The 23109-nt window shown below is 45.6% G+C and overlaps 1 protein-coding gene across 3 annotated transcripts in view; it reads left to right on the forward strand.

Annotated features, from left to right (window-relative positions):
• Window positions 1-23109, forward strand: part of LOC114657332 (retinoic acid receptor RXR-alpha-A) — a 385485-nt gene that overhangs the window by 322405 nt on the left and 39971 nt on the right. For 2 of the 3 annotated variants that reach the window (XM_028809094.2, XM_028809093.2), the window contains exons 3-6: window positions 5927-6165; window positions 13184-13334; window positions 15188-15367; window positions 20048-20232. In XM_028809094.2, the coding sequence (XP_028664927.1) occupies window positions 5927-6165; window positions 13184-13334; window positions 15188-15367; window positions 20048-20232 (755 nt within the window). The remainder of the gene's footprint in view (window positions 1-5926; window positions 6166-13183; window positions 13335-15187; window positions 15368-20047; window positions 20233-23109) is intronic. The other variant, XM_028809095.2, reaches the window with a different exon arrangement.

The raw sequence follows: 23109 nt of genomic DNA on the forward strand, positions 1-23109 counted from the left end.
CTTTTTGTGCTCCCTTTACTCATCCCTCCATTCACTTTCTTTCTTTCTTTCTTTCTTTCTTTCTTTCTTTCTTTCTTTCTTTCTTTCTTTCTTTCTTTTTGTGCTCCCTTTACTTGTCCCTCCTTTCATTTTCTTTCTTTCTTTTTGTGCTCCCTATATTCATCCCTCCATTCACTTTCTTTCTTTCTTTCTTTCTTTCTTTCTTTCTTTCTTTCTTTCTTTCTTTCTTTCTTTCTTTCTTTCTTTCTTTCTTTCTTTTTGCGCTCCCTATACTCATCCCTCCATTCACTTTCGTTCTTTCTTTCTTTCTTTCTTTCTTTCTTTCTTTCTTTCTTTCTTTCTTTCTTTTTGTGCTCCCTTTACTTGTCCCTCCTTTCATTTCCTTTTTCTTTCTTTCTTTCTTTCTTTCTTTCTTTCTTTCTTTCTTTCTTTCTTTCTGTGCTCCCTCTACTTGCCCCTCCTTTCATTTCTCTTTCTTTCTTTCTTTCTTTTTGTGCTCCCTTTACTTGTCCCTCCTTTCATTTTCTTTCTTTCATTTTGTGCTCCCTATATTCATCCCTCCATTCACTTTCTTTCTTTCTTTCTTTCTTTCTTTCTTTCTTTCTTTCTTTCTTTCTTTCTTTTTGTGCTCCCTATACTCATCCCTCCATTCACTTTCTTTCTTTCTTTCTTTCTTTCTTTCTTTCTTTCTTTCTTTCTTTCTTTCTTTCTTTCTTTTTGTGCTCCCTTTACTTGTCCCTCCTTTCATTTCCTTTTTCTTTCTTTCTTTCTTTCTTTCTTTCTTTCTTTCTTTCTTTCTTTCTTTCTTTTTGTGCTCCCTCTACTTGCCCCTCCTTTCATTTCTCTTTCTTTCTTTCTTTCTGTGCTCCCTTTACTCATCCCTCCTTTCATTTTCTTTTTCTTTTTGTGCTCCCTATACTCATCCCTCCATTCACTTTCTTTCTTTCTTTCTTTCTTTCTTTCTTTCTTTCTTTCTTTCTTTCTTTTTGTGCTCCCTTTACTTGTCCCTCCTTTCATTTCTTTCGTTCTTTCTTTCTTTTTGTGCTCCCTTTACTCGTCCCTTCTTTCTTTCTTTCTTTCTTTCTTTCTTTCTTTCTTTCTTTCTTTCTTTCTTTCTTTCTTTCTTTCTTTCTTTCTTTCTTTCTTTCTTTCTGTTTTTGTAGCTCCACTTTTGTGCTCAGGCACTGCCAGTGAGCACATCTCGTTTAAGTTTCTTTAGTCGTTTGCTGTCTTTGGTGGCCTCTCGCTCTCCAGAGCTTTCAGGCTTTCCAGGGTCTGATCACGGTGCTCCGTGTTTAAGATCCCGTCCATGTGCCAGTAATGAATGGCGTATGAGCTTCCACAGGCCAATAGTCAGAGAGCCCTTCAAGGGTTAACTGGGGCCCGCACTTTAGTAAGCAGGAAGAACGGCAGGCCGATCACATTACACGACTTGGCCACGACTCTGTGTTTGGTGTAACAAAAGGAGGGAGGATGAAGTCAAACCTGTTTGGATGCCTCGCTCAGTTTTTGTTGCTGTAAAGTGTGATGAGAGCCGCCAGTCACCCCGTGTCCTCCGGCTGACCCCTGACTCCGGGCACCCGCGGGCGGGGAGACACTCTGTGCACGCCCATCAGGGCAGGAGGAGGAACAGCAGGGAGGGAGGGGCTTTTGTGGGGCCTGCTGGAATGCGAGGTCAGATACTGCGCCACCTTGTGGCCACAGGCTGGAGCAGCAGAAACAACTTGAGCACAGAAAGACGAACCTGTGTGAGGAGCACCTGAGCGCTCACTCTGCAAACACAAAGGTATTATATAGTGCCTTTCACTCCTGTCTGTGTGCAATTCATGTAGCACCTTTCAAGGATATATATTCATTAAATAGTGCCTTTCATCTCTCTCTCTCTGTCTTATGTTGTATCGTGCCTTTCTGTACCCGTCTGTCTATTATAAAGCACCTTATAAAGCTCTCCTCAATATATATAAATACATACATTAATACATTATATAGCGCCTTCCAGAATAATGTAACTGTAACATCTCTCTATAATGTGCTGTTCCTCTCTCTTTCTATCATAATAGCTAACTTTAATATAGTGCCATTCCTCTCTGACTGTAATATGGCACCTTTCATATCTACAGTATGTGCTATATAGTGCATTTCACATCTATCTATCTATCTATCTATCTATCTATCTATCTATCTATCTATCTATCTATCTATCTATCTATCTATCTATCTATTTGTTATATAGTGCCTTTCACTATCATCTCTCTCTCTCTCTATCTTATTTGTGTTCAGTGCCTTTCATGTGTTCATGCAGTCTAAAGTTGCCCCCTGCCATGTCCCTTGTGCCAGGTGCCCATGTACAGAGGATGTGATGAGCCACACTAATTGTGACATGCAGATCCCACTCACACATTTGTGCACCCAGCCAGGTTACCCCATGGTGTGACCAACTCTAGTTGGCTGCCTGCCCCTTTTGGAGTTTGGGGTGGTGGTCTACCAACACAGTTGTCCATCCATTTTTCTTTTCTTTCCTTCTTTCTTTTTCAAGGGAGAAATCAACCTGAAGGGGGCTCCACTTTGTCTCCAGTGTTTGTGAAGTTTTGTGAGAGGGCAGACGTATGGCGCCGCCTTGTGGTTGTTTTTGGCAGCTCCGGAGAGTCACCTCCCGATCTCCTGGCTATCCCTTGTTAAGGTGGTCATCTCAGTAAAGTGATGTTTTTTTTGTGTTTCTTTTACACTTTCTTTTTGTTTTTCTCCCCAAACCAACTTTTCTGCCCACCCCCCCTACCCCCTGCCCTTTATCCTAAGAGATGAGTTGTTTGTTGGCACTACCGAACAGAAGGCTGAAACATGGCCTTTAGGGGGCGTCGGTGTGTCACGGGCCGTTCCCTTCCTCTAAGCAGTGTAGAGTGCTGGCAGTGAAAGGCACTATAAAGGATGTAACTGACTGATGTCTTCCTGTTTGTATTGTGCACAGGGGCTCACGTTCAGTTTGGAGGACTCTTTGGGTGGGCCGCGCCGGTGACGTGTGTGCCCACTTTTTTTCGTCATTCTCAGAAGCTCTGCTTTCCATTCCCCCCACAGTGTTTTGTTACGGCCATCAGGTGCATCATGAAGTATTCACCAGCGTAATCCCTCATCCACCTGCTGCTTTTAATAACGCTGAGTGGCGCGAAGCTCGGCGCTGCCAGGGAGATGCTGGGCCCACCATGCATTTATTTATGTTTCTTATTTCTCGGTTTGCATGGAGCGCCTTGTGTTTCACAGAGTGTGCTTAGAGGATTAATAACACGGTCAGAGCCGATTACTACTGTAGGACGCAGCCTTTGGTTTAAAATGTAGTGCCTTTCACAGACAGATGGAGGGGCTATTTGGGGAGAATGACAGGTGGCACGACGTGGGGATCGGAGAGTTAAAAACAGTGATGACTTTTCAGCAGCTCAGTCTCATTTTTGATTTTTATCGCCTCTTTCCCTTTACTCATCCCTCCAGTACAAATCACCACTTTTGAGTTTTTTTTTTAGTTCCGGGTGAGAGGTGCCCACTACTTGGCACCTGCATATGATCACATGTTGTGTCACATGTTCCCTGTGTGTTTGGCGTTGGGGGTCCGCTCAGTGCGCATTTGTCTGCTCCTCTGCCTGTAATCCATAATGTGGGCGCCCACCACCTCCTCCCTCCCGCCATCATTTGCCCACGGCTCCTCCACCATCCTCATCCATCACCCCCCTAAAGGAGACGTCTCCTACACAGGAGTGATGTTTTCTGTGCTTTGACCCCACGAGCTGGACCACCGCTGGCACAAAATAAAGGAGCTGCCACGCTTAGTGGTCCCTTGTTGTGTGAGCAGCAGTTGACAGCTCATCAATCCATTAGCTGGGCCCTTTTTGGCAGCACAAAGTGGCGCCACCACCTGGAGGAAAAGTAAATTGGGCACAGCAGAATGTGGGACTCGGCTCTGAAGGACCCTCTTTCTCCTGAAATAAATGCGCTAATTAGCTGCTGTCCTGCATGCTCATGGATTGTTGTTGTCTCTCGAGATAATGGAGGGCACAAAAAATTAAGGTGACCCCCTGCCTACCAGGTGGCAGGGGCACTAATCATTTCTTTTCATTAACTGCTTTCCCGAGGTCCCTTTTGGCCTGATAATGACCACGAGAGACGGAGACGGATTGAGAGAATTACCTGAAGAGGAAGCATCCTGCCGACGCCGCCATTCCGCTAATTAGCCGAGAAGGTGCCCTCCTTGTAACCCATGTCTGTTTGTTTTTAATGGACGTGTCCTCCCAGAGCCCAAAGACGTGTTGTTATGTGGATTGGTGGCTAAAAATTTTACAGTGTCTTTTGTAATGGAGTGTCGCCCCCTGCAGGCAGAGTCTCTGCTTAACAGTTCTGAGCGGGAAAAATGATTGATGGCATTCGTGTTTTGTGAAGACCTGGCACTGGCAGCATCTCTGCACAATCATCAAGAAGGAGGGGTGCCCTATATAATAGAGATCTTTATGTAAATGGTGCTATATAAATGAAACAAATAGTGAAAGGCGTTATATAATACCTTTGTGCATCACTTCCCATTGTTGTTAACAGACAACATTTCTCAGCTTGTTCTTGTGATCTCAGGACACCCCAGGATGGTCTTTGATGAATTTGCAGCTGCTCAGATCTCCGTCCATAAGGAGGCGCTATGGTCTGAACTCGACCTGCATAAACCCCTCACTGCTCTTCCTGTTGTGTCAGTGTAAGAACAGAGAGAAAGGTGGGCATTTTATTATGAGTGGGGAAGAATGACGTATACTAGATGTGGTAATTGACACTTAAAGCAATATGAAATTTGGGACCCCCACAGTAGGGGGGTGTTTTATGATATGCTGCAGAACCCCAAAATATGTAGCTGAAGAAGATAGAAAAAGTAAACGGGTGCTAATATGTGATATCAACACCACATAAAAAAGCTTACATTTACTGATTGGCAAGTAGGTACTTAAACCTCAAAATCCTTTGGTATTTTACGATGATGGTGACTAATTAGTGTACTTTTATTATTTTGTCCTATGAACAAATAAATTAAAATATGAACCTTTGAAGCTAACTGACTAGTCTAACCCAATATCAAAAATTCAAAGAAACTAAAGTGTAATAATTATCTTAAACATTTACTCCCATTCCTCTTTAACCTTATCGCATTGTGTGTATGCAGATCAGGCACTGCCTTCATCCAATCAGTACACAGCATCACAGTCTTTCCCGCTAGAGACCGCCTACTGAGATTTTTTTCTGCGAGTCGGCGCGCACGTGAGGAGTGGAATCTGCAGTGTCAAGTGTGGACGGGAGGGGTTTTGGGGTGGTAGGAGGGGGTTGATGAACCACGCAGGGCGCGCACGCGCGTTTTAACGGAAGTCCATTTGAGACACGCGTCTAATTTGAATGAGTTACGGTAGTCTTAGCAATGCAGTCAAAGCCTTTAGTAGCAAACCTCAACCTTGCTTGGCAGAGCAGAAGCATCCCAGACATCTTTGTTTTGGCCATTCTGAAGGGGGTGCCCATCTGCCATTGTTTGTTATGCCAAGGGGCATTCCACACGTTTGCGTTTGGCCCCTTTGTATTACAGACTGATTTACTCCTGTTGAAAGAGACCATACAGCAGGATGGCTGACTGAAGTGGGTGTCATAGGTCTGTGAATGGAGTGATGGAGTTATGGATGGATGGATGCAGGGCCATCTTAATACCCTCATAGGTCTCCTGGCAAAGTACTGCAACGAGGGCCCCTGTTTTGACAGCAAAACGGAAACCTTCATATGCATCAGAAACATTGTGGGCCTCTAAGCTCCTGAGGGCCCCCAGCCAGTGCCCATTGTGCCCAAATGTTAAGATGGCCCTGGCATAGATGGATGGATGAGCAGCATCTAACAAGCCTTTCTTTTCCTTCTTTCCCCACAGACCATTCATTGCCAGGGAATTCGCCCATCTCTCAGAGGGGCATGAACTCGGGGGCCCTCCATCCGGCTCTGCTCGGCCCCGGGATCAGTCCGACCTCCTTGAGCTCCTCGGGGGGCCAGCTGCACTCTCCCATCAGCACTTTGAACTCGCCCTTCTCCGTCATCAGCTCTCCCATGGGTCACTCCATGTCCGTCCCACCCACACCTGGCATGGGCTTTGGGGCCAGCCTCAGTCCTCAGGTGGGTACCGGTGGGCCGTTGAGGGTGGGGTCCTACTCAGCTCATCTCTTTTGCTGTGTTGTTTACACTTGGATTTCTGTCATCTAATGGACTACAGTTCTTCTCTATAGCACCTTGCTCTGTGACAGGTGCTGCATCAAAATTAAAAGTGGCAATTGAGTGACAGGTAGAGGGTGCAAATGCTGGGCACGCCCATCCACTGCCCCATTTATTTATTTGGTTGGTGCCTTCATCCAAGGTGATGTATAACACTTGAGATCTAATTGGTTTTGTTCCTTGTATGTTTCCCAATTGTAGGACAGACAGGTGAAGTGGCTCGCTTGTGGCCATATGGTGTCAGCAGTGGGATCTGAATCCACAAACTCAGGGTTTAAAGTGCAAAGCCTTAGCCACCACACCACACCACCTAACCCTAACCCTACACAAGCTTTCAGAGGTCTGCTTTGCTATTGTCTTCACAACAACACCCCAAACCCCCCCCCCCCCAAACAACCTTCATTTTATAGCGCCCTCTTACGATTCCCACTGGCACAAAACACAAACCCACTTTTTCAAATCATCAAGCAGGTGAAGCTTCACCCGGCCATTAAAAGAAATCCCACTGCTGCCCACCCTGTCACTCAGCTGTACTGGGAAGTGACTCCGGAAGTAGTCAACCATGCAAGGCGCTATATAAAACAAATGTCTCAAGAGGTTTGGGGTCCTCCTGGTTCTGCAGTTTTTAAAAGAATATCGTACTTTACTTTTCTCCGGTTTCATCTCTGGCCTCGCTGTGCAGATGTTCAAAGTTGGCACTTTGCAGTTGACTTCATCACGAAAGGCACTTTAAAAAAAGAGGCATGTAGTGATGTTTTATGTGAAAGGAGCTATATTACAACAGACACACTCGCATTGACGTTAGTGAGAAGGAGGGTCTTCTTCTATAATACGCTAGCGTGGCTGTTCGTTTGTCTGTCCAGGATTTTAAATCACCTGTAGCTCGCAAACCGCTTCACCTATTGACTTGAAATTTGATGCACATATACTACGTGACGTCTACTATCCACTTTCGGGGTGATGATTTTATTACTCTTTTTATTTTTATTTTATTTTATTGTAGAACGAGCTACAGGTGATTTAAAATCCTGGACAGACAAACGAACAGCCACGGTAGCGCATTATAGAAGAAGATCAACTCTCGGCAGCGCGCAGCTGGGCGGCCATGCAGCGCATGTGTACAGGCGCCGTTCTCATTCCTTACCACCTTCGCTAATCATTCTTGAGGCAAATTGAAGACGTAAGTGCCAGATTAAGTGACAAATTAAAGAAAACGTACTAAGTAACTGCAACACAAAAACTAACTTAATCAGTTTTAACGCGAAAAGATACCGACGAAAGAAGAGAAGCAGCGGGCCGCTAGGGTGGTGTAAAGAAGAGCAGCTCAGGAAACAGCAAGCGCATCAACCTCTGAGCAAACGAATGATAAACGTACAGAGGAAGAGGAGGGAGACTAGGAATGCTCAAGTCAAGTGTATTCGTGCAGTGCACCGTTATATATAAATAAAAGACAATTAAGAAAAATGAGTGAAATAAAGCTGATGTTATTGTGCTGTTCCTCCTGAAAGGCGCTATATAAGATTAAGCAATGCCATCATAATGTTTCAGGTGACAGGAGCTACATTACAGGAGGCACAGCATCAGAATTGGTGACTGTGAATAAATAAAGGACAATTAAAGACACTGAGAAATAAACTGCTGGGTGATAGTGCATCTCGTGAAAGGCGCTATATACCCTTAAGAAAGACATATAATAAAGTTTCAGGTGAAGGGTCTTATAGAAAATGCAAAGTACAGAAGAAACAACCCTGGCATTAATTATTATGAAAATTTGAGGAATGATAAAGGAAACAGCAAAATAAAGCTGAGCAGTCATGAAGGTCACATTAAGAAAGGCCACAGTGATGTGCTGTTTTAGTTGTAAAAGGAGCTATATAACAGAAATGATAACACCGGCATTAGTGAGAGTGAATTATTAAGTAATGAAGAAAAAAGTGAAATAAGCCCTGTGAGGAACGCTTCTCCTGAAAGGCGCTATATAACATTAAGGAGGGTCAGGTATCTCCTAAGCTGCTTAATCCAAATTATTGTGGCAGAGGGGGTGGAGCCTATCCAACGTAGCATCGGGCACAAGGCAGGAACAAGCCCTGGACAGGGCGCCAGTCCATCACAAGGCATCAAGAAAGGTTCATATATCAACAGGACTTGTGAAAGGCGCTATATAACAGAAGGAATAACATCGGCATTAGTGACAGCAAAGAAATAAAGAACAATGAGTGAAGCTGTGACATAAACAGTGCTCATCACGAAAGGCGCTATATAAGATTAAGAAAGTGCGATATAATGTTTCAGGTGACAGGAGCTATATTACAGGAGGCACAACCTCAAAATTGGTGACAGTGAATACATAAAGGACAATTAAAGACACTGAAAAATCTATTGCTGGGTAATAGGGCTTCTCCTGAAAGGCGATATATACTATTAGGAAAGACTGTGTGAAATAAGGTGCTATATAGGCGCAGATTCACACTGAGGCATGTGTACAAGCACAAAGACTTTTTATTTTTCTTCACCTGTGGGGCATGTCTTCCCCTTGAACCCCACAGGCAATACACAGTCCCAAAGCACTTCAAATAAAGCACAACCAAACCTCAAATACACCCTTCTGGCACCACCACTCCTCCCAGGCAACCTCATCCTCTTCCTCCCAATTCTGGCTCCTGAGTGGTGGATGCTGGCCCTTTTTATAGCCCACCCGAAAATGCTCCAGGTGCTTGATCACCTGTTGCTAATTGCACTTCCGGGCGGGGCTGTAGAGATGTCCAGGTTAGCTCCGGGATCCATGCAGCACCCCCTGGTGGCCACCCCAGATGCCCACAGGGTTGTGGAGAACTCCATCTCCCATGGAGCCCTGCGGGAAACTGAGGCACCAACGTCACCCAGGGAGGCTGCCACCAAGCGTCCCAGGGGAGGTACTGAGGAGCCCATGGCTGCTCCCCCAGGCACATATGCAGCAGGGGCGTCCCGGCCGGGCATGGGATCAGCTGATATAATAAAGTTTGAGGTAAAAGGGCTTACAGAAAATACGTACTAAACACAGAAGAAACAACACTGGCATTCATTGGTATGAAAATATGAGGAATGATAAAGAAAGGCCAAGTTGATGTGTTTTTTTTTTGTGTGAAAGGAGCTATATAACATTAGCAAGAGTGAATTAATAAATAATGAAGCAGAAAACAGTGAAACAAGCTGTGTAAGGGCACATCTCCTGAAAGGCGCTATATAACATTAAGGAGGGTCAGGGCATCTCCTAAGCTACTTAGCCCAGATCAGGGTGGCGGAGGGGGTGGAGCCTATCCCAGGTAGCATTGGGCACAAGGCAGGTACAAACCCTGGACAGGGCATCAAGACTGGCCCATAAAACAGCAGGATTTGTGAAAGATGCTATATAATAGGAGGAATAACGTCGGCATTAGTGAGAGCGAAGAAGTAAAGAATGACAAGTGAAGCCATGAAAGAAACAGTGCTCATCGTGAAAGGCGCTATATAAGATTAAGCAATGCCATTCTGAAGTTTTATGTGACAGGAGCTTTACAACCAAAAGACCAGCACTGGCCTTAGTGTGAATAACAAAGACATACATGAAGATGAAAAGCTGTGTGTCAGTGCTCATCATGAAAGGCGCAAATGTAATAACGTTTGACGTGAAAGGCACTACATTACAGAAGTAACACCCTCAGCATTGGTGAATGTGAATAAATGACAATTAAGGAAATTGTGAAATAAAGCCGTGTGCCAGTACTCGTCATGAAAGGCGCTATATCACTTTAAGAAAGGCAGTTAAAACAACATGTGATGTGAAAGAGCTTGAGAGTGGTGCTGTGCCACCGAAAGAAGAGAATTGGCACTAGCAGAAGAGAATAAACAAATTCATAAAGAACGCCGAAGGAGACCATGAAATAAAGCTGAATAAGGGGGCTATTCCTCTAAGGCGCTATATAACAAGAAACAAGACTAATATCATACTGTTTGATGTAGAAGGGCTTGTGGGAAACCAACATTACAGAAGCAGCAAAGTTAGAGTGAATGTGAAAAGGAGGATTAAGGAAATGCTGAAATAGATAGATAGATAGATAGATAGATAGATAGATAGATAGATAGATAGATAGATAGATAGATAGATAGATAGATAGATAGATAGATAGAAAAGTCACTATATAATAGATAGATAGATAGATAGATAGATAGATAGATAGATAGATAGATAGATACAAAAGTCACTATATGATAGATAGATAGATAGATAGATAGATAGATAGATAGATAGATAGATAGATAGATAGATAGATAGATAGAAAAGTCACTATATAATAGATAGATAGATAGATAGATAGATAGATAGATAGATAGATACAAAAGTCACTATATGATAGATAGATAGATAGATAGATAGATAGATAGATAGATAGATAGATAGATAGATAGATAGATAGATAGATAGATAGATGTGAAAGGCACTGATAGATGGAGGAATTGAAGAGTCTCATAGTGTGGTGGAGGAGCGATCTCCTCAGTCTGTTGCTGAAGCTACTCCTCTGTCTGGAGATGATCCTGTTCAGTGGATGCAGTGGATTCTCCATGATTGACAGGAGTCTGCTCAGCACCCGTCGCTCTGCCACAGATGTCAAACTATCCAGCTCCGTGCCTACAATACAGCCTGCCTTCCTCACCAGTGGAAGAAAATGAAGCTTCAGAAATGAAGTTGTCTAAGCCTGCTGCTCCTGAAAGGCGCTATATAACAATAAGGAGTCCCAATGCAGTGCTTCGTGTGACAAGGTGACAAATCACAGAAGGAACAGCGTCAGCATTGGTGAGAATGAAAAAAAAAATAAAGGATGATGAAGGAAAGTATAAAACAGTGTAGTAGTGCCTCTCGTGAAAGGCGCTATATAACATTAAGAAAGACCAATATGCTGATGTTGGATGTCAGTGGGCTGGCAACAATAAACTTCATTATAGAAGGAAGAGCACTGGCCTGAAGTCAAAGAACAATATAAAGAAAGATTAAGGAAACGGTCAAATAAAGCTGCGCACTCATGAAAGGTGCTATATAACATTTGGAAAGGCAACTACCATAACGTCTGCTGCCAAAGACCCTGTGAGTGAAGGCGGTGGGCTTTGTCAGCTGCTGGGGCCCCTCGGTGGCCCCGATTCTCTGTGGGGGCATTCCGGCAGTGATGTACTGCGAGTTGGTGGACCCCGAGGACCCTAAGGACCCCAAGCCCGTGAGCCGGTCACTTTGTTAACCCTTTGGGTGCCAGGAATGTCTGGCCAATGCTGCACTTGACCGCCCCTCACACTCCACACTCTTGCCTGCCCATTTCTGTGTTTTTCTTTTCTTTTCTTTTTTCCCGTTTCGTTTCCTTTTTTTTTTTTGTACCCCCTACGGCTCGTGTTGCTCTTTTTGGTGATTTTTTTCCCAATTCCGGGAGCATATTTTTTAAAAATTTTGTATTTACTAGTAACTTTTAAAAATAAATTGTACTACAGGATGACTACTCCATTTGCCCCCGGACAGCTTAAATGGAAGTCATTAATTGGTGGTGGGCTGGGGGGTCTGCCAGCCTAGCATGACTCACACATAAAAGCCCCCCAACTGGTCCCGTTTTATGTCCTCCTCGTTTGTCTTTTCTTCTCCCCAGCAGCTGCCTCGAGTCCGCACACTGAACGCTGGCTTGGCTTTCTTGAATCGTATCTTCCTGCAAACTCAAAAGTGTTGGCACCAGACGAAAAAAAATGCAGGTGGGCAAAAAGAAAAAAAAAACAAATAAAGAAAAAACCAGAAGAAAATGACAAACAAGCACAGACAGAAAACGTGACTTTTTCTTTATTGTCCCCTCTTGTCGTCACATGTTCACTACAAGCTGTCCTTACAGCAGTGACCTCCTGGTGACGTGGAGGCCTGGCATTTGCCTCCTCACCAGAGCTCCCCCTGCTGGTTTTTGAGTTAAGATGGACATTCTGAACCCCCACAAGTGAATCAATATTGGTGACACCATAGGAGAAGTGACACTGGCGCCCTCTACATGTAAAGTGCCTCTGGACAAAGTCAACTGCCGTAAGGCGCTATATAAAATCAGGGAGGTTGCCCACCTGCCCACGAAACGGACTTATTGTGTGACCCTGAGTGAATCACTTCACCTGTCATTGATGCACTAAGGGGGAAAAATGTGCCTTAGGACAGTGTTAGCTATTGAAAGGCGCTATATAAAAATCAGAGAGGTCAATCCTAGCTGCTGCCCCCTTCTCTGACTGTGAGGGGCTTATTTAATTTGCAGCTGGTTATATCATCTAAGTACTGAAATGCTTACCCTTTACACAGACAGTTCCTTTGGCTGTATTGAAAGGTGCTATAAAATGTGCGGACCGCTCATTTGTTTGCCATGACGCCATCACGTGGCCCTTTACAGACGGAGCGGCTGGTGAAGCTGCCACGCTGCCTCTGGCTTTCAAATGAGAGGATTGTGCGGCGGGGCAGAGCTCTTATCTCACATTGCACCTGTCAGCACGGATTGATGGTGGAATTTGATGCCCGCAAAGAAACATCTGCCAAACATCTGCCTCCTCATCCGCCCATCTGAGCAGAGAGCCGAAGATGAATTCCGGCAGCTGGCGTCCCAGTGAAACATCTGAGCTTCTCCCGAGTGACAGGACGCATCAAGTCAGATCAGCCGTGGCACATTTTCAGCTGCCATGGAGTCAGTTGAAGGTGGCTGAGAGCTCGATGGTGCCAGCTGAACAGAGAGACTAGAAGGGCTAGCTGAGCCCCGACATCCCTGCAATGTGACTAGAGTTGGGGCCAGGGGTAACATTTCGGGGGGGTCCTCTCCCTATGTGACATCTTTCTGTCATCCTTTAACAATCCTGCATGCTGCCCACGTGGCAGACTGACGCCCTCTGCTGTCTTGTGTTTGTATTGCAGCTCAACTCCCCCATGAATTCGGTGAGCAGCTCAGAAGACATCAAACCGCCCGTGGGGATCAATGGGGTGATGAAGGGGCAGGTCCACCAGTCACTAACGCCGCTGTCTCTTACCAAACATATCTGTGCCATCTGTGGAGACAGGTCATCAGGTAAGGTGCCAGTCCCAACACTGCAATTTGGTGAATGATTTCTGTACTGTGCTGGCATGTGCCCGATGCTGCTGGCTCCCCATGACCCCAGATTGGATTTAGTGACAACGAGTGATCAGCGGACCTCCTGTGTGAGTTTGTGGGAGGGCAGCCTGAATGTGCAGAAGGAGTGCGGGTAAGCAGGTGGCATTTCTTAGGCTCAGGTCCATGTAACAAAAGATTGTGCCAATGTCCACCTGACTATGTAATGGATACTGAATCGTAAACATCTTTAGATTTGGGCCTGTTGGTGGCGCTGTTGGCACTCAGTTTGAATGTGGGCAACTGCTGACATTTCTCTCAGGTCTCAAGCGGAGCTCAAAATTGGGAAGCCCAGTGCCCGTCATCCGAATCTTCCACGGGAATCTAGAAAACAGTCAGCCAGACATCCATGGCAGCAGCTAAAATCTGAAAGTGCCACAAGACAAGATTATTGAGTGGAAGGAGCACCAGTGTCAGTGTCCATACCCCCCACCCCCCCCCCCCCCCTCCACCCCAGCAGTCACAGTTCTTTGGTGTACCCAACTCAGATACCCAACTCTCAAAGTTGGTCTTCCAATCAGTGGACAACAGGGAAGATTCCAACCACCCCTTTGTCCCACCCCTGCCTCTAGGGTAGCCCAGGACCCTCGATTGGACAAAATGGATACAGATAAGGATGGACGATTGGATGGCTGGATGGACATCACCTCATAGAAAGCTATGAGTTGTGAAGTTCTGATGACCCAGCCACAAAGATATCCTGTTGACAATCCGGTGCCAGCCATGCCACCCACAAACATTTTAGGAAAGGCCTCACACTGACCCTAAATTGGCCACTTCTCTTTTATTCTGGTGGGTGGCACAGCATTGCATGCTGATGACCTACAGGTCCAGAGTCCTGGGTTCAAGTGCCACTCTGATCAATGAGGGCATTTTGTTCCTGGTACTCCAGTGACTTCCCAATGGTGGACCATATAGGTTAACCAAACACCATTGAGGGTATCTGTGTCCTCGTTAGGGGATCTTCACTCAGTTTGCTCACACGCTACTTACAGTACATGTGGGTGGGCAAGGAGCAAACCCACACACAGCACCCACCACGAGTCTGATCTCTGCCTGCACCCGTCATCAGATGGCACAGCATTTCTACGAGTGTTAAAGCAGTGCAAGTTGGTGTTCAAGCTGTTCAGCAGGGGGTGCCTCTTATGTCTGAAGCCTGAAAACAGGCAGTGACTAAGAACAGCTGTGAGCCAAGGGGGGCACCCTGGGTGGCACAGCTGGCTCAAAGTCTTAGCTCCTCCTTCCAATCCCATATTTCTGCCACATCACCATGAGACCCTCCTATGGCTTGGCTCCTCCTTCAACTCCCTGCACAGTCCCCGCCCCCAAATACCAAAGACTCCTCCCGGACTTAGTGTCTCCTTTTTTGGGGGGGGGGGGTCCCCTGTTTCCTCCCTGGCAGGCACCCAGTTTGCCTGATATCTTTAGATAGATAGATAGATAGATAGATAGATAGATAGATAGATAGATAGATAGATAGATAGATAGATAGATAGATAGATACTTTATTATAACTGAACAAGGTGCCAGTTGGCATTTGTATGAATGGGTAAGCATGCCCTGGCATCCTCTCCAGGTTCAGGTGCTGCTGACTGAAGGATGGCAGGTGACTTGTCTATGGGGGTCTCCAGGATTTGATGTCCTGACACAGTAAAGCTTTTATTAAACAACGGGGTCACACAGGGGACTGAACCACCATCATTAGGAGTTACAGTACAGTGCCTAGCCCACCAGAGGGCACCATTGTTAACTTGGCCATTTGTATTTCCCAGGTAAACATTATGGGGTCTACAGCTGTGAAGGGTGCAAGGGCTTCTTCAAGAGAACGGTGAGGAAAGACCTGACCTACACATGTCGGGACAACAAAGACTGCATCATCGACAAGCGCCAGCGGAACCGGTGCCAGTACTGCCGCTACCAGAAGTGCCTCGCCATGGGCATGAAAAGAGAAGGTATGGCACATAGCGTAGTGGAGAGCAAGGCTCTAGTGTAGGGAGTGCCAGTCTATGGGTTGGAGGGGTGGGTGGGCTTATGGGAAAATAGGCGTGTCCACTTAGTGACTCTTTATTTCAAATTATGAGGGGGCACCTAATGACTTGGTGAAGAGAGACAGAGAGAGTCACGTGTGCCTCAGACTGGCACCTCAGGGACCCTTAACCCATTCATAGCAGCTGGCTGGTCAGGGGTCACCGCAAACCCCTTAAATCGATTAAACAGGACTTGAATGGCAAGGGGCAGAGACTGGGATGATCCAGACAGTGCATTACAATCCTCTTAAGCCGACATCGGCAAAGACCACCATAAGTGCCAACTCCACACTGTTATGTAGTGCCATTCATGATAAGCAAAATGCTTCGTTATATTTACTGATAAATATAAATGTGGGATTTGAACCCACCACATTTAAAGCATACCCTCCCACTACCTGGCAGACAGGAAGACCCAGCTGCCTTTGGAGTATGAGATCTCTCACCTAAACTGACACTCCAGTCCCCCAGATCTCTAGCCCACCTTGCATATCTCCCCTGTCCCATACCCAATACCCCAGATTCTCAGCTCTCCTCCAGAATCCCCCTTCCAGCTCCTCCCATGACTCCCTTAGTTCCCATAGCCTTTCTGTTCCCTTCCGGGACCCCCCAGTTGGCTCCTTCCTCCAATCCCACAGTCCCACCTTTTCTTAAGCCCCACCCCACCCTCAGTTCCTTCTGTAACCCCTGCATACTCCTGACCCCCACTTATCAAAGACTCCCCCCAGACTCCTGCCTTCCCTGCCCAAACTGCCTTTCTTGACCCTCCAGTCCCTCCAGTCCCCACAGAACCCCATTCCTCCTCCCTGCTCCCCAAATCCCCTGCCTCCAAACCCATAGTCCCACCCCCCCATCATGAACCCCTTCTCCAGATCCCGACTTACCCCCACACAGCCCTACTTACAACGCCTCCTTTCTCAAATTCCTGCTTAGCCCCACCCCTAAGTAACAGTGACTCCTCCCAGACTGCTACCTTTCCCCTCTTAACTGCTCTTGTTACAGTTCTAATTCTTAGCTCCTCCCTCAAATCACTGCATAGTCCCCACCCACAAATGCCACAGACTCCGCCCACACTCCTGCAGTTCCTGTCCAAACTGCCTCAAACTTGTAACTTCTGCCTCCAATCCCATAGACTCACCCCATCGGCATGAGGCCCTTCACCAAACTCCCAGTCTTCATGTAGTGCCCTTGTTCTCCTCAATACTTAGCTACTACCTCAAACAACACTGACTCTGCCCGACATCTACCTTCCCTATCCCAGCTGCCCTTGTTACCCCTCCCCATACTTAGCCCCTCCCTCAAAGCGCTGCTTTGCCACGCCCCAAGTAGTAGATAATCCTTCTCAAATCCCTTGTCTCCCTTTCTTCTACTGCCTTTGTTACACCCCAAAATCCTGGCCTCTCCCTGAAATCCCTGCATAATCGAGACCACCAAATACCAAAGACTCCTCCTGACTACTGCCTTCCCTGCCCAAACTGCTTTTGTTAAACCCCAATTTTAGCTCCTCCTTCAGTACCTGAGTAACCCCACCCCCAAACACTACATACTCCTCCCCAACTCCCCCATACTGCCTCCCAACCCCAAACTCATGAACAGACTGGCAAACCCCAAAGTCTTAGCTCCTCCCTCCAATCCCGTAGTCCCACCCCGTCACAATGAGCCCCTTCTCCAAACTTCCACCTTCCATCATACTGCCCCTCTTATGCTTAGTTTTTCCCTCAAATCTCTGAATAGTACTACCCCCAAAATCCTTTGCCCCTCCCAAACTTCCCTTGCTAGAGCTCCTCCTTCAGACTCCTGCCTAGTTCCACCCCTAAATAGCACTGACTCCTCCCAGACTGCAACCTTCCAGAGTCCCAACTGGCTGAATGCTTAGCTCCTCCACCAGATTTCTGCATAGTTGCCACCCCTAAATTCCACAGACTCCACCCACAATCCTGCAGTCCTTGTCCAATCTGCCACAAACTCTTAGCTCCTCCTTCCATTCCCATAGTCCCACCACATCACAATGAGACCCTCCTACCAAACCACAACAGTTCCCTATACTGCCCTGGTAAACACACTGATTGGCTCCTCCTTCAAATCCTTGCACAGTCACCACCCCCAAATACCAAAGGCTCCACCCAGACTCCTGCCTTACCTGTCCAAACTGACCTTGTTACACTCCCAATGCTTAGCTCCTCCCTCAAATCCCTGCATAGCCACACCCATAAACTCGACATTATCCTCCCCAAATCCTCTGCTTCCCTTCCCATTCTCATAGCTCACTACTCTTAGCCCCCCCCACTTCCCAAACTGCCCCCACCTCCTCATTCCATAACCTCCACATTCCAAGCTACAGTCCAAGGCTGGTGGACTGGTGATTCTACAGCTGTGGTGCCCACTTATGCGCTGGCATCCTGTCCAGACTCCTTCTCCACCTTGCCTTCCAGCTCACTGGTGATGGACGGATGGATTTTTTTTCCCTGTCTTGTGGTTTTCCAGAGTTTATGGCACTTTCCTGTCTCCTCCTTTTCTTACCATTACAACTTTTCAGGCTGAGTCAGAGCAGAGTCGGGATCCCTGCTGCCCACCACACTTTAAAGTATGAGAGCTTGTGGTGTCCAGGAAAAGAAGGTCATTTCCTGATTAAAAAAAAAAACAAACAAACAAGGAAAGGACATTAACACCCTGCAACCCCTGGTCTCACGAGGGTCCATCAAGCACTTGATTTTCACAGCGGGTGAAAGTCAAGCCTAAAACACAGAAAGAGCATTAGGACGGCTTCTCCACTTAATGGACCGCCAGTCTCAGGATACCATCTGCTCCACACTGTGGCAGGATGACATGAGATTTGTGTTATTCAGTCTCTAGAGATGGCGCCCCCTAATGGCTCAGGTTGGGGGGGGGGGCACTTTCTGTCATGTCTCTTTTTACTATAAGGCACTTTTCCATTAAATTCTGTGGACTATTTCTCAGATGTTGACCGTGACCACTGACGGTGAGGGCAGTTCGCACAGATTTTAGGACCTCAACATGTGGATGGTTTGCAATGCATGATGGGTATTCAGATCTGTCTTGTTTGGTCAGCTCGTCCAACTTACTTGTTAGAATTTGTGAAACCATGCCAAAAAAGAACAAAGCTTCATGCAAATGAGGTGCTTGCTGATTGGTGGATATCGAGAACTTGAGTGCCAATAAGCAGCCACGGAATGACCGGGGTCTCAGTCGGAGCCCGATGTGACCCGAGTATTGTGATTTTTGGTGACTCACGTGATGTTTAGATTTTACTTTGTGTGACCTGATAACATCTGACATGGTTGCCACTAGAAGGCACTAATGTGGTAAATGCAAGTGGCAGGAGGGGCTATAAAATAAAACCCCTCAATCCATTTCCATCAATTAGAATTGCAGAAATGCTAAAAAGAGTCCACTAGATGGCGCTCTGACAAGTATGTGATGTGACACCCATCCATTGTCTCATCTGCATGGGGATGCTGGAGCCCATCCTAACAAGGAACACTCAGAGGACAGGATGCCAGTCCATCACAGTCTGCAGTCCACACACACACATCAGGGGGCCCAGTTAGCATCACCAGTCCACTAACCTGCATGTCTTTGGACTTTGTGTAGAGTGTGGAGGAAACATGTGTGTACACTGGGAGAACATGCAAATGCCACATAGGAAGGACCTGGGCTGTGAACACTGGTCTCATTGTAGTGAGTTAGTGGCACTACTACTGCACCCCTATGCCACCCCCTCAGGAGTCCACTAGATGGCACTCTGATAAGTATGCAAAGCACCTTGGGGTGATGAATTCAATTAATGACCTACAATTCTTAAACCCACCTAATCCAAGTCATGAAAGTCACTATATAGAAGAAACATTGATGTTTGACTGTGGTGGGTTGGCACCCTGCCCGGGATTGGTTCCTGCCTTGTGCCCTGTGTTGGCTGGGATTGGCTCCAGCAGACCCCCGTGACCCTTTGTTTGGATTCAGTGGGTTGGAAAATGGATGGATGGATTGATGTTTGAGGGGCCTACCATTATTGCAGCCAACAGCCACCTTCTAATTCTAATGAGTTTGGTTCTGTTGAGGTCATCTAAATAAGGGGTTAAAATAAGGTGTGTGTGTGGGAGGGGGGGTGCTGTTTAATTTAGTATTGCGACCACCAGGGGGTGCCCTGTTACCCAGACTTCAGCCACAACTCACCCAACAGAGAACCCTCGGCTCATTGTAGTGAGTTAGTGGCACTACCACTGCACCCCTGTGCCACCCTCTCAGACGTAAATAATGAAAGAGTCCAATAGATGGCAGAACGGCACTAGAAAGGAACCACCTGACCTCACTCTGGAACTTGGAGTCGGGAGGAGTGGAGAAAGGAATCTGTAAAGGTGTTGTGAATAGAAGGTCTCTGAACCCAGGACTTGTGTCCGTGTGATTGTGTCGGAGATTTGGAGTTCTGAGGTGCCCCCTAAAGGTCACAGGGGGTAAAATCTGAAAACATGACCTTCCGTTTCCCCAGAGATCTGCTGTCAGGGCGCCTGTTTAAACCTTTAACGTTCCGGCGGTTCCAGTCTGCTTTTCGATTTGTCTCTAAGCAGCAGTAGTGACCGAAACCAGTTTTGTTAAATGCAGCCGTCCAGGAGGAGAGACAACGAGGAAAAGATCGCAACGAGAATGAAGTGGAGTCGACGAGCAGTGCCAATGAGGACATGCCGGTGGAGAAGATTCTCGAGGCTGAGCTTGCCGTGGAGCCCAAGACAGAGACGTACATTGAGACGAGCCTGGGGATCCCGTCAAACTCGGTGAGTAGCTGCCCGTGGGTCTCGGACCCGGAGCCATGATTAACGGATATGGAGGAGGGGCTTCTGAATGGGGCGGGAGGGGCATAAGCACTTGGAGAGGACTTCTCAGAAATTACATTATGGACATCCAAAGAGCCAACTAGGTGGCAAAATAATGTCCTATGATCTTGCCATATGGATTATCAAAGGGACAAAACCACCAGCATCATCTCCTGTCACATGTTGACAAGATGGTTAAAAAATATTTAAGAAGTCTAAAAATTGCAGGAGGTTTAACATTCAGTTGAATGGCCTTTCAGTTTTTCTTTGGCTTTTCCAATCAGTTCATAATCTGATTTGGAGGTGTGACACTCAGCGTAACGCGGGGACACTCAAGCAGCAATCATGACAAAGTGAGGGAACCTCAACACGCTTGTTATAATAGGAGCGTCATCAAAATAGAGAAACAGTGTGAGGCCTCATAGAGACCCCCTAAACAAGGCCAGGACCTTTCCTATCCTGCCAAGAACAGCCGGGCTTTGGCCTACACAGGCCCAGAGGAGGGTTTGACTTGTAAAGTTCAAAATATATCTTTAAATGTGCTATGATATGAAAGAACGCTCCTCCACGAGGGAAGGGAACCATAACCCTGCATCTGTGCTCATCTCATTGAAGTAATTCTGAAGAAAGCTGGGGGTCCACTCTACTGATTATCCTTTAAAATTTTAAACACTTCAGTTATGTCACCTCATACTCTCCATTTCCTTAAAGTGAAGGTGTCAATACCTTCAGTCTTTCCCCTCACTTGCTCTCCATGGTCCTGAATTTGCTTCATCACCCTCTTTTAGACTTTCTCTAGAGCCATTACACCTTGCTTGGAACATAAGAACATTAGACATTTGAAAATTGAGAGGAGACTCTGTACTGTAACAGAAATTTAACATTCCTTATAGTGAGATGTCACAGGTGTGGTCCATCATACTGTTTTTTTTTCTTTAATTTTCAACATGTCTTAAGCTCTGTCTACTTAAATGGAAAAGGCTCAGCTCTGTCAGTCGTGCCTCCTCCATCGCTCTCCATGGTCCTGAATTGGCATAATTTCTATTGACTTTCTCTTATGCTGCTGTGTCTTTTTTGAGGCATGAAGACACCAACAGTGATCACAGTACACTAGAGGAGGCTTCACTGGCACATTACATACTGAAGAAGGAGATAAAAAAGCGACAACTCCTATAGATTGAAACCTTCATGATTAACAGTAGGGATCCACGGTGACAATGAACTTTCGAATCTGAAATAGCAAAGTCCTCGCTCCACTTAAACTCCATTTATTTCAACAGGAAAGGCTCAACTCCTCCTCAGTTGATCTCCTTTGTATTGACTTCTTTCTTTCTTTCTTTCTTTCTTTCTTTCTTTCTTTCTTTCTTTCTTTCTTTCTTTCTTTCTTTTGTTGTGCTACTTTTACTCATCCCTCATTTAATTCTTTCTTTTTTTCTTTTTTCTTTTTTTCTTTCTTTCTTTCTTTCTTTCTTTCTTTCTTTCTTTCTTTCTTTCTTTCTTTCTTTCTTTCTTTGCTCCATTTACTTGTCCCTCCTTCAATTCTTTCTTTCTTTCTTTCTTTCTTTCTTTCTTTCTTTCTTTCTTTCTTTCTTTTTGTGCTCCCTTTACTCATCCTTCCATTCACTTTCTTTCTTTCTTTCTTTTTCTTTTTGTGCTACTTTTACTCTTTCTTTCTTTCTTTCTTTCTTTCTTTCTTTCTTTCTTTCTTTCTTTCTTTCTTTCTTTCTCTTTCTTTTTGTGCCCCTTTACTCATCCCTCCTTCCTTTTTCTTTTTGTGCTATTTTCACCTATCCCTCATTTCATTTTCTTTCTTTACTTCTCCCATCTTTCATTTTCTTTGTTTGTTTGTTTGTTTCTTTCTTTCTTTTTGTGCCCCATTTACTCTTTCTTTCTTTCTTTCTTTCTTTCTTTCTTTCTTTCTTTCTTTCTTTCTTTCTTTCTTTTTGTGCCCCTTTACTCATCCCTCCTTCCTTTTTCTTTTTGTGCTATTTTTACCTATCCCTCATTTCATATTCTTTCTTTCTTTCTGTAATGTGAAGAGCAAAACTGCATACAGTACTCCAGATTAAGCCTTACTAGCTAGTTATATACTGTAGCTGATGGCTAACCATCCTCTTGTTGTACTTCATATATTGTTGGTGCTATATAATCTAGAATCTTATTAGCCTTTTTGATTGCTTCTGTCTGTTGTCCGGATAATAAACCTGCACAACAACCCCTGGTCGAAATATACAGTAACAAAAACATGAAGGACAGGATAAATGGATTAAATCCATTAAGTTTAATACCAAAGGCAGCACAATGCTAACAATATCAGAAACTTGAAAATATATTATAAGAATGTAAATTAACACAAAAGTAGAACCTGGCACAATATATTATTATTATTATTATTATTATTATTGAAGAAAGTTATTAGAATAAATCCTCCACAAAGCCACTCAGTCTGAAAAATCCAACAGGTGTAATCCTTGAAGGACAGCGTGGTTTTAGGGTGGTGGCAGTAAGGACCTTAGGGTTCACGACCCCAGGACCCCCGTGTGTGGAGTTTGCGTGTTCTCCTTGTGTCTCTGTGGGTTTCCTCCTGGTGCTCCGGTTTCCTCCCACAGTCTGAAGACATGCAGGTTAGGTGGAATGTCGATGCTGAATTGGCCCCTGATTTGTGTGTGTGTGTGAGTTCACCCTCCGATGGACTGGCATCCTATCAAGGGGACTGTTCCTGGTTTGTGCCCAGTGCTTGCTGGGATAGACCCCAGCGACCCTGCTCAGGATAAAGCAGGTTTAGAAGATGCTCTGACAATCCGTACAATGATAACATAAAGTCATAAAGCCAAAATA

The sequence above is a fragment of the Erpetoichthys calabaricus genome, chromosome 9, assembly GCF_900747795.2.
Source record: "Erpetoichthys calabaricus chromosome 9, fErpCal1.3, whole genome shotgun sequence".
In the NCBI taxonomy this organism is placed as follows: Eukaryota; Metazoa; Chordata; class Cladistia; order Polypteriformes; family Polypteridae; genus Erpetoichthys; species Erpetoichthys calabaricus.